This window comes from Opisthorchis viverrini (assembly GCF_000715545.1).
Source record: "Opisthorchis viverrini unplaced genomic scaffold opera_v5_381, whole genome shotgun sequence".
Lineage (NCBI taxonomy): Eukaryota > Metazoa > Platyhelminthes > Trematoda > Opisthorchiida > Opisthorchiidae > Opisthorchis > Opisthorchis viverrini.
Genome location: NW_008752041.1, coordinates 247,727 through 263,049, shown reverse-complemented (window position 1 = coordinate 263,049; position 15,323 = coordinate 247,727). Strand labels below are relative to the sequence as shown.

At 40.0% G+C, this 15,323-nt stretch overlaps 1 protein-coding gene across 1 annotated transcript; it reads right to left on the bottom strand.

Annotated features, from left to right (window-relative positions):
* Window positions 1–4,021: 4,021 nt before the first annotated feature.
* T265_10579 (hypothetical protein) lies at window positions 4,022–10,808 on the bottom strand (the record flags this gene model as incomplete). The annotated part of the gene is made up of 2 exons (XM_009176993.1): window positions 4,022–4,208; window positions 10,756–10,808. 2 exons carry the CDS (start codon window positions 10,806–10,808, stop codon window positions 4,022–4,024), a joined length of 240 nt encoding a protein of 79 aa, XP_009175257.1.
* Between the last annotated feature and the right edge of the window lie 4,515 nt (window positions 10,809–15,323).

The window sequence follows — 15,323 nt, the reverse complement described above, 5'->3', positions numbered from 1 at the left end:
GGGGTGTCGGACCAAGAAAATCTACTAGCTCCTTGAGACTGACCATTTAGGTGCTTTTGTTCGTCATTTTTCTGGAGCCTGGGAAAACATTCACTCCCAGTGGTGGCATAAACTGCCGAATATTCGTTGGAAATGAGCGAGACATCTTAGTAAACTGTATCACACCTCATTTGGTTGGAAGCAGTCCCCTCTCCTCTTCCCGTACGATGGCATCCTCATGTACAACATGCTCGAAATAGATGTTCCGCCTTCTGGAATAACGCTACATTTGCATTGCCTAAAAGTTCCATTTCCATTGTTTCAGTTTTATCTAGTGGCTGAGACAACAAATTTCAAAGTCACCGTGGAAACGGTGAGTGGCTTTGACCAATGGTTGTGTATTTCGGGACGAATTAATGTGCGTTCTTCATCGGAGTTTCATTCCAAGCCTAAAGTTAACTTAAAATACCCGTGTACAACCCGTGCAAAATTGGACATTGGACATTGTCGATAAAAAGTTCAAGCGATCTCAGAAATCATGAAGAGAACATAGTACATGAGCCAAGATGATTGAGTTGCTTGGGACCATAGTTAGCATTTTCCGTTTTTGGATGTTGACGTGGTGTGGCGTAACACCACAGGTAACCTTAGGTACGGAAGGAAAACTCATTCACCTCGTGACCGTTCAAAAGCTAGATAAAATTTCGGCCACATTAAAAGTCATGGGAAAAACGGAGGAATCAGCTGAGATATTCTTATGAAAGTGAGGCTAGTTTCCGCTGAAAATTCAAGCAGCGTTTTTGTCCCCCAGAAGTGTATCTCATGAGTTTCTAGGATGGCTCAGAACCTCAGGATCCTGGTCGGAAGTGAACCTTATACCATATGGGTATGAGCAGTATTTTAGCAGTATGATGCACTTACACCACGTTTTGCGTAGTAGTAAATTGATCGCAAGGTTTGTTAGCCATCGTGACCACATATATAGTGTTCAACCGGAAGGTCGCCATTGGATGGTCTCCCAGAATGAACAGCAGGTAACCTTAAGAAGCCGCTTCGTCCAGCACGTTTGTCAGTAGTCCATGCCTGCGGCCACGTTCGAATTAGAGTCGTGATCACCTCATTTTTGTGTAATTCATAAACCCGCGTCGTTCAAATCAACTGTCGGTTTAGTGGAGCACGTCGTTTGGTTCTCTGTGAACTGCCACAGTTTTAAGCCTTTTCCAGATCTCACGAGATTGCGTAACCAAGGATTGAACGTCCCATCTTTCGTTCGATAGCTTTCTCGAGTCCACACTTTAGCGTTCGCACCCAAATTAGTGTTCACTTTGAACAGCTATGATATTGGTATTTTCACGGACGAATTATTCATTATAATGTGAAATATGTTATTGTTGGGGCGGTTCACTCCGACAGGTGACCTTGTATGCCTATGCGATCGATTGGCTTTCTTTTTGAGCTGTGCAGCGATTCGGAAAGCTTCATGCTTATCACATTTCATATGATTTGTCTCGCATGATGCGCCTTGCTTTTGAACTCAGGGTAATTCATTCAGTTAGCGGTGAAAATAACATAGCAAGTGGGTTTTTGCATTCCAGTGGATGGAATTCACCTAAGGCGTGCGCCCCTACGGTTGTGTTGCCTGCATGTGACCTGCGCAGCGTCTTTATTCATGTGTGTACTGAGGTGCGGCCGCATTCAGAATACTACCAACTTGTCGTTCTTCATCCGCTTCAACTGAATTTGTACTGATGCTTGACGGAACACTACTCAAAAGGCCGCTGAAAATTAATCGACAACCCACAGCTTACAGCAAATATACTACGATATTTCGAATGCTGTATCAACTGAAACACTAGGCAGTCTTTGTGTAGAACATTCTGTTGAAGAATATCATAAACTACATATTGTGGTGAGATTCTATAAAGTACTCCGTGTAGGTTAACTTAACTTGCAACCTAGTGTGTTTCGCCAAATTTTATTGCCTAGTTCATCGGTCATGTTGGTGTTTACGATAAAATTTTGTTTTCGACTGCCGAATCAGTAAACCAGACAGTGGCTAGATGTTAGCCAATCATAAGAGTGAAAGGCAGATGTCCTTGATAGTTTTCAAGTCTTGATCGTATGATCACATTGTGATAAACACGTGATGGGTGTTACACAGTTAGACTGAACGACAGTCAGAATGTGTCCTACTTCATTCTTACAACAATGACGTGATGGGTGTAACAGCTTAGATTTGTATAAGTGGTTCAGAGCATTCGCACATTGTCAATATCATTCTCTTGTTGGTTACTTTCCCCGTACTGACCGTATAAAATGCAGCGCCTCGATTCACCTGAATTCTAAGTATTTGTGTGCATTCTATCACCAGTCATTCTGCAACTAAAAATAAAACTTTCCAGTGAATTTCCATAGTTTCCAAAAATACTGTTTACCTTATTTTCACAAAGGAAGCAACTCACAAGGTTTATGAAAACGTTTCAACAGCCCACGACCGGTTTCGCCCTTCTTGGGGCTCATCAGTTAGGCACAGTCCCAGAGTTTCCGTCAACCTTATGTTCTACTTGAACTCGAATTGGACTGCTTGTGACAAATACACCCATTTGTTAATCAATTTTGTTTTCAAGGCAGACTCAAGTGAATTTCTCGTTTATGATGTTCTTCAACTGAATGTGCTGCATAAAACCTCCTTATGTTTTGGTTGGTACGATACTCGAGATTTCGCAGTTCATTTACTGTTTACCTTAGTTTATCTGATCTGTGGCACACGTCCGAAGAGGTATAGCGAAATAGATCAGAGGTGCAATATTCTGTGCTCCAGCAGAGAAAGTACACTGAACGAGATGCCCTATAGGCTTGTGGACGAGTAATTTCGATGCATGCCGATTTAAGCACATCGGACGGACTTAAACGTGGCAGACTATTGAAGGCGACTGTCTACATAGGGTCGGAAAGGTACAAAGCAACGCCCGCTGAATTTTGTTCTGTCACGGTTATCACGTTGTATCGGCACATCTTTAATATCAGGCCATGGTTGGATACAATGCATGGATTAAATCGGTTGGTGCTCCGCTGGAAACTACGGGGTCAGCAGAGTTCGGATCTTTTACTGCTAAAGCGGCGGTTGGCGCAGAATATTTACACAGAGTGTTGTCTCACATACATTCGTCAGGTATACCGTACCAGATTCGTCAAAGTCGCCCATCAGGTGAACTAGAGTGTCCCCAATTGCGAGGTGTTCGTTACTTGCGCATTCAAAAAGCACCTCTAAACACTCAAAAGCAATCTGAATGATAAATCGCCAAGGCACTGGAAACAAACTCATCGAATTTTCAGGTGATTAGGCGGAGTTCACGGGACCGTGTAACATTTGCATCACTTCTGATGACACGTTTATGTCACACAACCCTTATTCCTTCCGAAACTTGACAGTTTCAATAAACTGTCTCCCTATGTTTTCATGTAATACTAGTCGAATTGTACTTTTAATCGTATCCATGGTACTAAACGTCTTGGGAACATGGTCGTTGGGCAAATACGCGGTGCAAAATCATTAAGAATTTGAGGAATGAACACAACCCTCTATGAAAGTAATTGACTGACAAACACGGGATTTATAGAGCAAAAGGTCACCGGAAAAGCCCTCCTTCATGTTAATGATCAGAAGCTGGTGAATGATTGCAACGATACAATTACGTGCATTGTGTGGGATAGCAGGACCCTCATTGGTCAGTAATCACTGAGTTGCTAGGTCTTCAGGTCTTTTCTGCAGATGTGATTGTTTTTGTGATTGTGTTTGGCCGGGGGTTACGAAGTCTTGAGGCTTGGTGGTTGGTGTGGAGGAACAAGAGGATTGATGCGAGCGAAATGAGCTCTATTGAATAGACGTAATACACTACTCATTAGGTTGCTGAACATTCTTCGATAGTAGAGCATAGGAATACCATAAACGAGAGATGCAGTTGGATTCCAGATGAGTCACAGTTGGAACCAAATTTGTTTGCAAATGAGTGTATATTCACTAATTTCGTGCAATTTGGTTTCAAGTTGAGCTTAAGGTTGACGGAAACTCGGGGACTGCGCCTACTTTATGTGTCCCAAGAAGGGCGAAACCGGTCGTGGACTGTCTAAGAATTTTCAGCGACCTTATGAGTCGTGTATCATATCTATACATGGACCGTGATATCTCGAATGTTGTACCAAATGAAACATGAAGCACATTCAGTTGCCTGAAAACGAGAGGTTCAGCTGGGTCCGAGGTGAGTCTCTCACAAAACCAAATTTGTTTGCAAATGAGAGTATTTCACTAAGTTCTACTGAAATTAGTTCACCTGTGTTAAATAGAAGCTTTTGTCACTAGTTTAGCAAACTACACTCATTTGTAAACCAATTTGGTTCCGACGGGAACTCACCTGGAATCCAGCTGAATCTCACGTTTATGATGTCATTTCGCGAACCATCACATTCCTTAAGTACAACTATGATACTTAAAATCGTTTAAACTATTAGTTTAGTTTGATCCGAATTCTGCACATCATCTAGAATTGGCCATAGTCATTGTTATCACATCCAGCCCTTTTCGGTGAGTACCTTACTTCCTCCACCTCATATCACTTAACCGCACCAGCTACAAGGAGTTTACCGTTTCGAAGCGAATTTGATGTCTGCAAAATCTTCACGTCTTTACTCTTCTTTATCTCGCGTCTTTACCTTCTCTTTCACAATTGTACAGGAATTTTCATTCCATCCAAAACAGGAGCGGATGAGCTACTTTGGTTCTCCATGTTTTAATCACAGTATCCACAATTTACCGACCTCCAGCTGTCCAAAGGTATAAAATTTCTTTGCACAAGTGCATAATGGATCCGAGCTTCTCCGGTACTGATATGATTTAAAACCGCATTGGTCCATCCCACCATTTGGATCCTCCCTACTGATAGGGAAACTCCTATTGCGGAAGATATGCATAGCCCACATTTTATATTATATGCCAGTAACCTCCAATTCAAATGTACATTTTTTTGTAAAGCCCTTATTCTTGCTTACATTCTTTATTATTTCGTTTTCATATGGTCCCGTTTCCCGTAGATGCTGCAAAAGTCCTATGTGCACAATTTTCTAGGGGATTTAGATAGACCGTAGCAGAGAATTTGTGGCTCTTCCAATGGCCTTAAAACTAATGTGCTCAACGGTTATGGATTTCTCCCCGTGTCATCTTCCTCCGAGCTCCTAACCCGATCATCCACCAGGTTTATCACTCAGGTTCATCATCAACAATAAAGCGGTAAATATGGGTTCCTTGATAAATCACGGATGATGTATTGCCAGCCACAGCTACTTTAAGGTCACATGCAATCCTACATTATGAGGATTAAACTGCACCGTGCGGGTATTTATATCAACGAAATGTAAGGTGACTCATCTAAACTCAACCTGAATTGCCTACTTTTTGATGCTTTCCCATAAGCGGACTCGTAAAACAATCGGTTTAAGTTTGCCCGAAATAAGTGGACTATTTGAAGACCATTCTGAAATTGGGATCAGTGGTTCAGACATTTCCGTGACTGGGGCACTTATAGAAACGTCAAACCTCTGTAGTAACATTTAATTTGGATGAGTATTCAGAGGTTGAACAATCTACTCACTTTTTTGCCAGTACTATTCCTGAGTGTACGGACTGAAACGCACATGACCTATACAGGTACTTTTAAGTGGTTTCATTAATTTCTGACGATATTGCAACCCCTACATTAGTGATCATCAACAGCTTAATGAGGCTAAGCAAGAGCTTGATTTAACGAAAAAGTATTCATTTCACCTCTGAGAGATTGGAACACCTGACTTCTCAATGTTTTTATTCAGCAACACAATCGATTGGGCTCACAACACTAGCTAGTAGTCCTAGAAACGACTGTTGAGCTTACATTGCACGGTACGTCACATGATTTGCCGTACTACGCATCAGGCATTTAATTATTCCTTTGTACGGAAGGTTAACTTTACAAACCCATTAAACAGCGTCAACAATATGCTCCAGAGGTAATCTGAACTCCGCTCTTGAAAATCACTCATCACCATAGCTACACTAAAATCGGTCTCCTGCCAAACAGTGTGCTCGTTTCCATGTTGCTAAAATATTCTATCTCTGGTGGGGAAGAACTAGTGAGAAATGTCTCATTCCCCTCCCCATTGTTGGAATTTCTCTCCCCTCTACAGGACTACCCTACGAATGTGCTTCGTTGGATTTTTGTGAGCTTTATATCCTGTACCAATCTTACGTGGCAGCTAATCAGAATAGCCACACTATCCAATGACCGAAAATCATAGGGTGTCGAATACTGGAATTAGATTTCACTCCTCAACGTCCAACATGGCCTTCATCGCAACGATAAAAAAATAATCTGAACAAGGCGCCCCGGGAACTTATGTCATCCAAATCCCTTACCATAAACAAAAGTTCAGTCATTTGCTTGGCTAAACCCACTACTCTTAGTGCTGCTGAAAACTGTTAGCCCACTGATATTCTCGTCCTTCCTGAGGCTTATTAGGTGCCATTAATCCCCCTACTTGAGGGCTTGCAAGTAACTGGAGAACTACACTAACTGAGTTTCTTCCCATGCCTGAAACATTCTCCAACTTTTAATTAGGTTTGGAAATCTTGATCCACTCGCCAGCCATCTACTGGTGATATAATGGGTAACACACTTTCGATTATTTACCACGACTTTCTCGGGAGGACACTGGTTTTTAGCCATTCTCTTGAGTTACACAAAAATTGACCCAGTGTAAATTGTTCCCCCACATTCTCATAATTTGTAAGTTTTCATTTCCCTCGCTTTTGAACAGATCTACCAATCTTGCAACTACTCATGAGTAGTTTTTCTTTTTTCACTCTCTATGACATTAAGCAGTAGATTTGTTGTCATTTGTTCACAGTAACTATGGAGCCTCCAATCTCCTAAAAACTAAATGGGCTGGCCAACCCAGTTTCTTTTGCCAGTCACTGGAGGTTTCCTAGACCTCATGGCGATTGGATAAACGTTGCTCGAACATAACACCCACTGAATAACGCTCAGACGGTTCTCGACGGATGTCATACCAACGAACCGTGAATCTCTAAAAACGAAACGCTTCAGAGTAAACCAGCATATATATGCTTGAGAAAAGGCAAATTTACTGCAACCCAGGGGCTCATAATGTATACGTTTTACAGTTGAAGCCGACCGCTTATGTATTTGCTTCGTACAGACGCTTTGTCCAGTCATTCAGACACATCCATTCTCATTTCAGAAATGTCTCAGTTATTGCGAAAAAGTAATCAACTAATCACTGTTTCTCGTATTGTGTCTGTGACACCATACCATCAGGCCATCAACAATCAATTCAGGAATGTTCGACTTCCAACGGTGTTGACCTTCATGCCTATTGTGTTACTGCGAGAATCAAAACTCTGGTCTCGAGTTTTTGTTTTTGTTGCAGGTACAAATAACATGAGTGCCGTTGGCTTTCATGTGATTTGTTGTGAAAACCATGTGCACACGACGTGATCGACTGACCATGCAATTCCACTAGTCTGGGTGAACTTGGGTCATCACGCGATTTTAAAGTGAAGAGCAGAATCCGGAATACCTATGGCTCATCACTGGTTGTGCTGCCAAAACCACAGAACTATTTTATCAGTATTGGCTTCGGTTATAAACAGTGACGCAACATAATAGATAATAGTTGGAGACCTACTGACGTCATTCTCTACATAAGTTTTCAACGGAAAATCAGCTGCGTGTTATGAAAGTTTCTGCTTACAAGCACTATACGACCATTCGTCAAATGAGCCGAGAAGAGTGAAAACGGTAATCTGTTGCTCGACGTCTTTGCCGACCTTGTGAACAGTTATGAAAGGTCGGGACTTTCGTTCATTGGGTTTCCTTGGGCGCTCTTGAGACTTTGTTTGTTGTCATTTGGTGTCTCTGCTTGATTTCCAAGAGCTTGTTGCCTCCCGGTCTGTTTGATCATGATCTGATCTCCACTCTATAATGAGGTTTCGTTGTTCTACTTCGTTCCCCACAGTTCGACTACCAGTGTTATCCTGACTGTCATCAGTACATATGTTAAATATTTACAGTAAGTCCAGATGTGGTTAGTAATCGCCTATATTCAGTAAATGTGCACAAAAGGGGTGGCTACAACGCTCCGATGATCCTGATCTTTGAAGTATATTATCTCCTCATCCATGTTAGCACTATTAGCTCTGAATAACAGGTCAATAGTAGCCGGCTGTCGAAGAGTTTTCAGCTATCTTACGATTGGTATTTTCTATTGGGACGGTCAAAAGTCATTTCACATTTCCAACCCATCAAGCGTGATCTGTAATCTTCGGATATAATTTATAAAAATACATCCTTGACTGCCTTTTGAACAGCAACGTTAGTCTTTTCTCAAAAAATTAATTTGATTCTGGATGCTACGTCAATGGGTGTTCTCAGAAAGAAAACCAGTCTTTGAAAAATCACTTTGGTTTCATTGAGCTATTATCCATTCTGTTGAAACACGTGTTCCCCTTGTTGGGAGCTTCACCCGATCGGTCACGTCTAAATGTGACGCTTCAAGTGACCGCTCACCGAGTGAGAACATCAGGTACGCTTCTTCCGTGAGCTACAAAACTAAATGTGGCCTCTTAGGAAATATTTTAAAAGATGAAGCCAAATAGACATTGGGAGAATAGTCTTCTCACTTGGACATAAAACCTGAGTTTCTCCTCAAAAGCGGATTGTCTTTTTGTCTGTCAAAATAGCCCTCAAATAGACAATAACCAACGTTTTTGAGTACATTACAAAAAACACGCAAAGAGCANCATTCGCAAAAATCGATTCATGTAATCCGTTTTCCTCTTGGATATCGCCAGCTTTATAGAAGTCTGCACCTGTTATATGATTGATTATCCAGATACCAAAACCACTCGTGTCAAAATAGCGACTTACTCAGAGTGCTATACCTGATCAATTATGGGGGTGGCGCATGTTTTGGTTCACCGCCCCAAATAGACATTGGGAGAATAGTCTTCTCACTTGGACATAAAACCTGAGTTTCTCCTCAAAAGCGGATTGTCTTTTTGTCTGTCAAAATAGCCCTCAAATAGACAATAACCAACGTTTTTGAGTACATTACAAAAAACACGCAAAGAGCATTGCTTAACTTCCTTTACAGAATTCTTTAATGAGGCGAGTTTGAGCCGTTCATATCCGAGACAACTGATAACACTGATGACAGACAAGTGACTGGTTCCAATGAGTCTGAACGCGCATGTTAGTATGATCGCATGAGCGAATCACTAAACAGTTGTTGTCTGAGACGAAAATGGGTTGCATGGCTTTCGAATCAAATTTATCAACTGTAGGGGAAGTGTTTTACATTGATCTGCCACGGATATAGGTAGATTAGATAGATAGATAGATAGATAGATAGATAGATAGATAGATAGATAGATAGATAGATAGATAGATAGATAGATAGATAGATAGATAGATAGATAGATAGATAGATAGATAGATAGATAGATAGATAGATAGATAGATAGATAGATAGATAGATAGATAGATAGATAGATAGATAGATAGATAGATAGATAGATAGATAGATAGATAGATAGATAGATAGATAGATAGATAGATAGATAGATAGATAGATAGATAGATAGATAGATAGATAGATAGATAGATAGATAGATAGATAGATAGATAGATAGATAGATAGATAGATAGATAGATAGATAGATAGATAGATAGATAGATAGATAGATAGATAGATAGATAGATAGATAGATTGATAGATAGATAGATAGATAGATAGATAGCTGGGTAGGTGTCGGCTGGTTGGTTGATTGTTTGATTGATTGCCTGTTTGATTGACTGATTGACTGACTGATTGATTGATTGGTTGGTTGGTTGGTTGGTTGAGTTGATTAATTGGTTGATTGGTTGCTAGATCGACTTATTGATATACAAACGATTTGATGCTACATTTACCGTCCCCCCCCTCATTCGCAAAAATCGATTCATGTAATCCGTTTTCCTCTTGGATATCGCCAGCTTTATAGAAGTCTGCACCTGTTATATGATTGATTATCCAGATACCAAAACCACTTGTGTCAAAATAGCGACTTACTCAGAGTGTTATACCTGATCAATTATGGGGGTGGCACATGTTTTGGTTCACCGCTAGAACTCGTTTCACTGTTATTTATTAGTTGATATCCATTCGAAGGACAACCGGAAGCATACTGTTGCGTAACCTGTCCAAAAATCTAGGTGAATGGGTTTTTGTTACCACCTTGTTGATATCATCCAGACTTCCATTATTGGTTGATTAAATGGAACCATCGTTGAATGGCAGTTAGTCTGTACCATCAGAAGACGCTCAGGGAAATTCGCCTGAATTTACTTACGTAATGGTCCTGGCAAATCATGGTGGTTCTTTTATTTTCCATCCAATCGACAAAGGCTCACTCAATATAATTTGGTTAGTTTGCCCCCGAAACTCTATTTATAATTCTTAAATTGAATGACTGTTTTCAGTCTTGTTTAAGCAAAGTTTTCAAGTGCGATTCAGTGTCACTGACATTTACGTATAGTTGGTGTGCCAGCATATCATTGTTGACCGGAAATCCATTTCGGATACCAGCTGTTCATTCGTACTCCACATAGACTTCAGTCCAGCTTAGCTGAGAAGTGAGAGCTTGACAGACTGGTTGGCTGGTAACACAAAGCAAAAACTAGTTACTGGCCCATTCCTGGTTTTCCTCGAACTGGGTAACTTCGTTTATTTCCACACATCCCTTACAACACTAGTTGATGTTCTTCTTAATGAAGGCTCGGTTGTATTTTCTGTATGTCACCTGGTCATCTCACCAATGCATGTTTGACTCACTTCCCAGTCGTTCTGCCTTAAAGAGCTTCCGTTTATGCATCGCGGGGGAACAAGTTCTAAAAATTTTGCTGGGCCCCATCACCATAAATGCCCCTGCTGACCAGGCTTTTAGTGGTCATCAGCTCTGTTGGTTGTGCGACTGACCAGATGTTTTCCCATTTCTTTACATGTATAGTACAATGGGGACTGGTTTTGTTGGAAACCATAGCTCCTCCGTGCATAAATTATCCTCGGACGAGCAGGAATTAGTGAAGCGTCCACTGAACGTAGTTAAACTCAAGGTTAGACATCCGAATGAGCAGAGCTTTCTGTCCCTTCGCTCTCCTCGACTTTACTACACGACCTCTTTCTTTTGAGTACCAGCCAATAACCACAAACCGGGTATGGGTGATAAATCCAGTGAAGTACGTGACCCTGAATCGCACCTTTCGTAGCAAAAGGCCAGACCACTATTGTCTCATATCTACTGATTGATTTTTTTAAATTTGTGGTGCTTGTCCCTGCAGTAGATAGACGAAATCTGTCCACCGAATTTCATTCCTCACTCGATTTAAACTTAGTCAGGGCTACTGCGAACACTCTTTACTCAAGTCCGTTGAGATGATGTTGTTTGGTAAGACGCGAAAAGATGTCGGGCGACCGTGTTCTTCCCTGGTACTATGCGACAAAGTATTTTGTCTTATAAAAAGGGCAAGGTGACATGCCCTGAAAATGGATAAGCAGAAATACGTAGTACAGGGGGAGAACCAACAACACGAGTAAACTAGCTGTGCTAAGTAGATTGCATGTACTGGTTCACGCGGAACTCTAAAACAGTCAGTGTGTGCCGGGATGAGGGTAGTACCGAATTCGGAAAGCCGATACTTTGCTATGGCTAATGGCGAACTCCTCGTTAGTGAATGATCTAAGGGGCAACTAAACAAGTACGAAGAAGGAATAGCGTTGATGCGGTTCAACAACTTTGTTAATGCTATGGTTCAGGGCAATTCATTGACTCCCACCTCAGTTTGAAACGCATAGTTATTCTGAATGGGACATTACAGTCCGATCCATTGGGCACTTTAGGACTGACTGACTGATATTAAAGAAGTTGTGGCCAACGTCTCTACTTGAGGATCTTTAGAAGGTAAGTTCGCAAGCTGCTGAGGGTGAATAAAAACAAATTAAAGCCCTACTGAAATATGCGTTTATACTGATTTTTTGGTTTTTCCCAAGTACGCAACAAAATCCTACCTTATAGACAACCTATCACATCAGTTTCGGCAACCCAGAGGGGATTTGCTCCATGATACAGTCTAATCGTTGATTCTCCTATCCTAAACTATTAAGTTAATGTGTGACTGAAGTATGGGCCGATAGACATACGAGACAACTACTGACTTTATCAAATGAGGCTTCGGTGTGTGTTTTTGGACAAGAAGTGGCCTGACCTTCAGAAGAAATGCATTCACCAACTCAGCGAACGCTGTCACATTTGACGTTTAGTTCCAAGTCTTTCAGCTTAGCTATTTGACTGAGGGTTAAGCGGTCGTGGTCTCGTGCGCCCGAAGTTACTCCAAAAATTGGGCTGATGCGTGCCGACTGTCACTATCTGAACCAATGTCTTGGCCAGTGGTTAGAGAAATATCAACATAGCAGAGAATGAACAGCACGCCATCGCTTTACCCTTCACCCATCTAATCAACAGGTTATGGTGCCCTCTGAAACAGAAAAATAGAGAAAATTCCATAGAAGTATTTATTTATTTATTTATTTATTTATTTATTTATTTATTTATTTATTTATTTATTTATTTATTTATTTATTTATTTATTTATTTATTTATTTATTTATTTATTTATTTATTTATTTATTTATTTATTTATTTATTTATTTATTTATTTATTTATTTATTTATTTATTTATTTATTTATTTATTTATTTATTTATTTATTTATTTATTTATTTATTTATTTATTTATTTATTTATTTATTTATTTATTTATTTATTTATTTATTTATTTATTTATTTATTTATTTATTTATTTATTTATTTATTTATTTATTTATTTATTTATTTATTTATTTATTTATTTATTTATTTATTTATTTATTTATTTATTTATTTATTTATTTATTTATTTATTTATTTATTTATTTATTTATTTATTTATTTATTTATTTATTTATTTATTTATTTATTTATTTATTTATTTATTTATTTATTTATTTATTTATTTATTTATTTATTTATTTATTTATTTATTTATTTATTTATTTATTTATTTATTTATTTGTTACTTAAACAAAACGGGGTGCTATAAATGCGGAAGCTGTCGCCAAATAACCCTATCGCTCTTTGAAACGTGCCGACGAGAAACAATAGTCAACAAAAAGCAAAGTTCGGACAAACAAGTCATGTAACTGGTACAGCACCCTAAGCTGCTTGAAAACATCATAAATTGGATATTCAGCTGGGTCCCAGGTAGGTCTCCCGCAAAACCAAATTTGTTTGAAAATGAGTATATTTCGCTAATTTCATGCAATTTGTGTTCAACCAGAATACAAGGTTGATAGAAACTCGGGGACTGTGCCTACCTGACGAGCCCTAAAAAGGGCGAAACCGGTCGTGGACTGTCGAAGAATTTTCAGCAACCTTATGCCTATTCACGTACATATTCCTTCAATCACATGCTAACTGCTATGTTGCATACGGTTTGAACGTCCCACTTGCCGTGCGCACATACCAGCACACCAACAACACGTGAAAAACAGTCACGTGACAGACCATTCTGGTGATTTTCACTAGCTGTTCTCTGCGCTGTTCGTTTTGCATCATATTTCAGACTATTTTCTGCTGGTGTGTTACACCATTCATCAGATGAATATCCCATGGTAAGATTACGTCATCACGTCATTACGTTAGAAGCACAACTTCCGTAATTTAAAGTCCTGAATGCTGGAATTTTGTAGACAACTGAACTAAGCAAGATGCCATCTGAATTTACATTTCAAAATTTGCTCTCTAGATTTCCACTGAACGGACAATGGAAGAAAAACCTAGACCTATCCGAGATAAATTTACATGGTTGTTGAGTTCCGATCAGCGGCTGACCGACAGATTCATTGGACCAGAGCTTGACGTGGGATGTGAAAAACTTCACGAGCGTTTTCAAAGGTCGTATCGAGGACCTGGAAACCTTAATAGAGTCCTCTTCTCATGTATCCTATAGTTTTAATGATAGCTTACGACAAAGCGAAGCCCAGAAAAACCATAATACTGCCTAGTCGTTTCGATACATCAATCCCTATCAACCTGAAGTCTGAGAAGGCTGAATCAAACAAAAATTTTCCACAGTCCGGTAATATGCAGTTATCTGGCATGTATTGTGAAAAGGTTTACCCGTCTTGTCTGTAAAGAGTGTGCAGCACTCGAACCTTCCAGTTTTGCAGCCAAAATTCTAGTGTCGTATCAAATTACCTCTCTTAAATATTGCTTTCGGGTGATGCCCACAGAATACGAGGATTTTGAAACAATGAACAGGACAACCGTTGACTAGTATGATATTAGTCTTAGAAATATATGGTGTCTACTTCACTTGACAAATGTTTTGACAGTTTAATTCTGTCTCGCATGCTTTACGAGCCTTATGTGTTCTGGTGGAATGAAGTGTTAACACTTCCACGAGGATTGTTTTTCATCCCAAAAAAGTCGGTTCAAGATGAAAGTAGCAAGCGAAGTCGTTTTACTCATTTGTCCGATAAGTAGGACATACGACACTCGAGAGCGAGACGCTTAACGTAGACAGTACCAAGTAAGATGGCTAGTTGGTTGTAAGCTAACAACAGTCTGGCTCCATGCATAGAACAATATAGGTATCCTAAACAGGATCCCCGTTGGACTTATATAATTCTATCGATATGTGTACATATTGATGCTCGGAAATACCGCACATAGGTGATTTGGTGCTAAGGAAATGAAAGCGTTCATAGAGACAGAACTGATGTTACGTCGAACCCGGCATTGGCTGATTTGAAGAAAAGCAAAGCAGGTACACCTCGTTGTGCGAAAGAGGTTAGAAGGGGGTACTGAATTTTCACGATTCACGAATTACACCAAGACCTCCGAAAAGAGACCTTTGGGTATCTGGCAACGCCACAACAAGGAGGGAAACTGACCCATCATCTCGACCCCGGGCGAGGTATTAATCGGCTAGCAGGGCTAGCTCAGCAAAGGGCAGTTTAGCTGGGCTACCCACATACCGTACAATCGCCAGCATGGGTTGTCATCGTATGCTAGGTACGACTTCGCAGTACGGGATCATAGCGCTTGGTGTGTCAACACACAGACTCATGGATCCTAGTAATCTAGTTGGGCCTCCCATGAGCTGTGAACAACTCCATGCTTTGTATGCGTAATTAGATATATTTGAATGAAATCT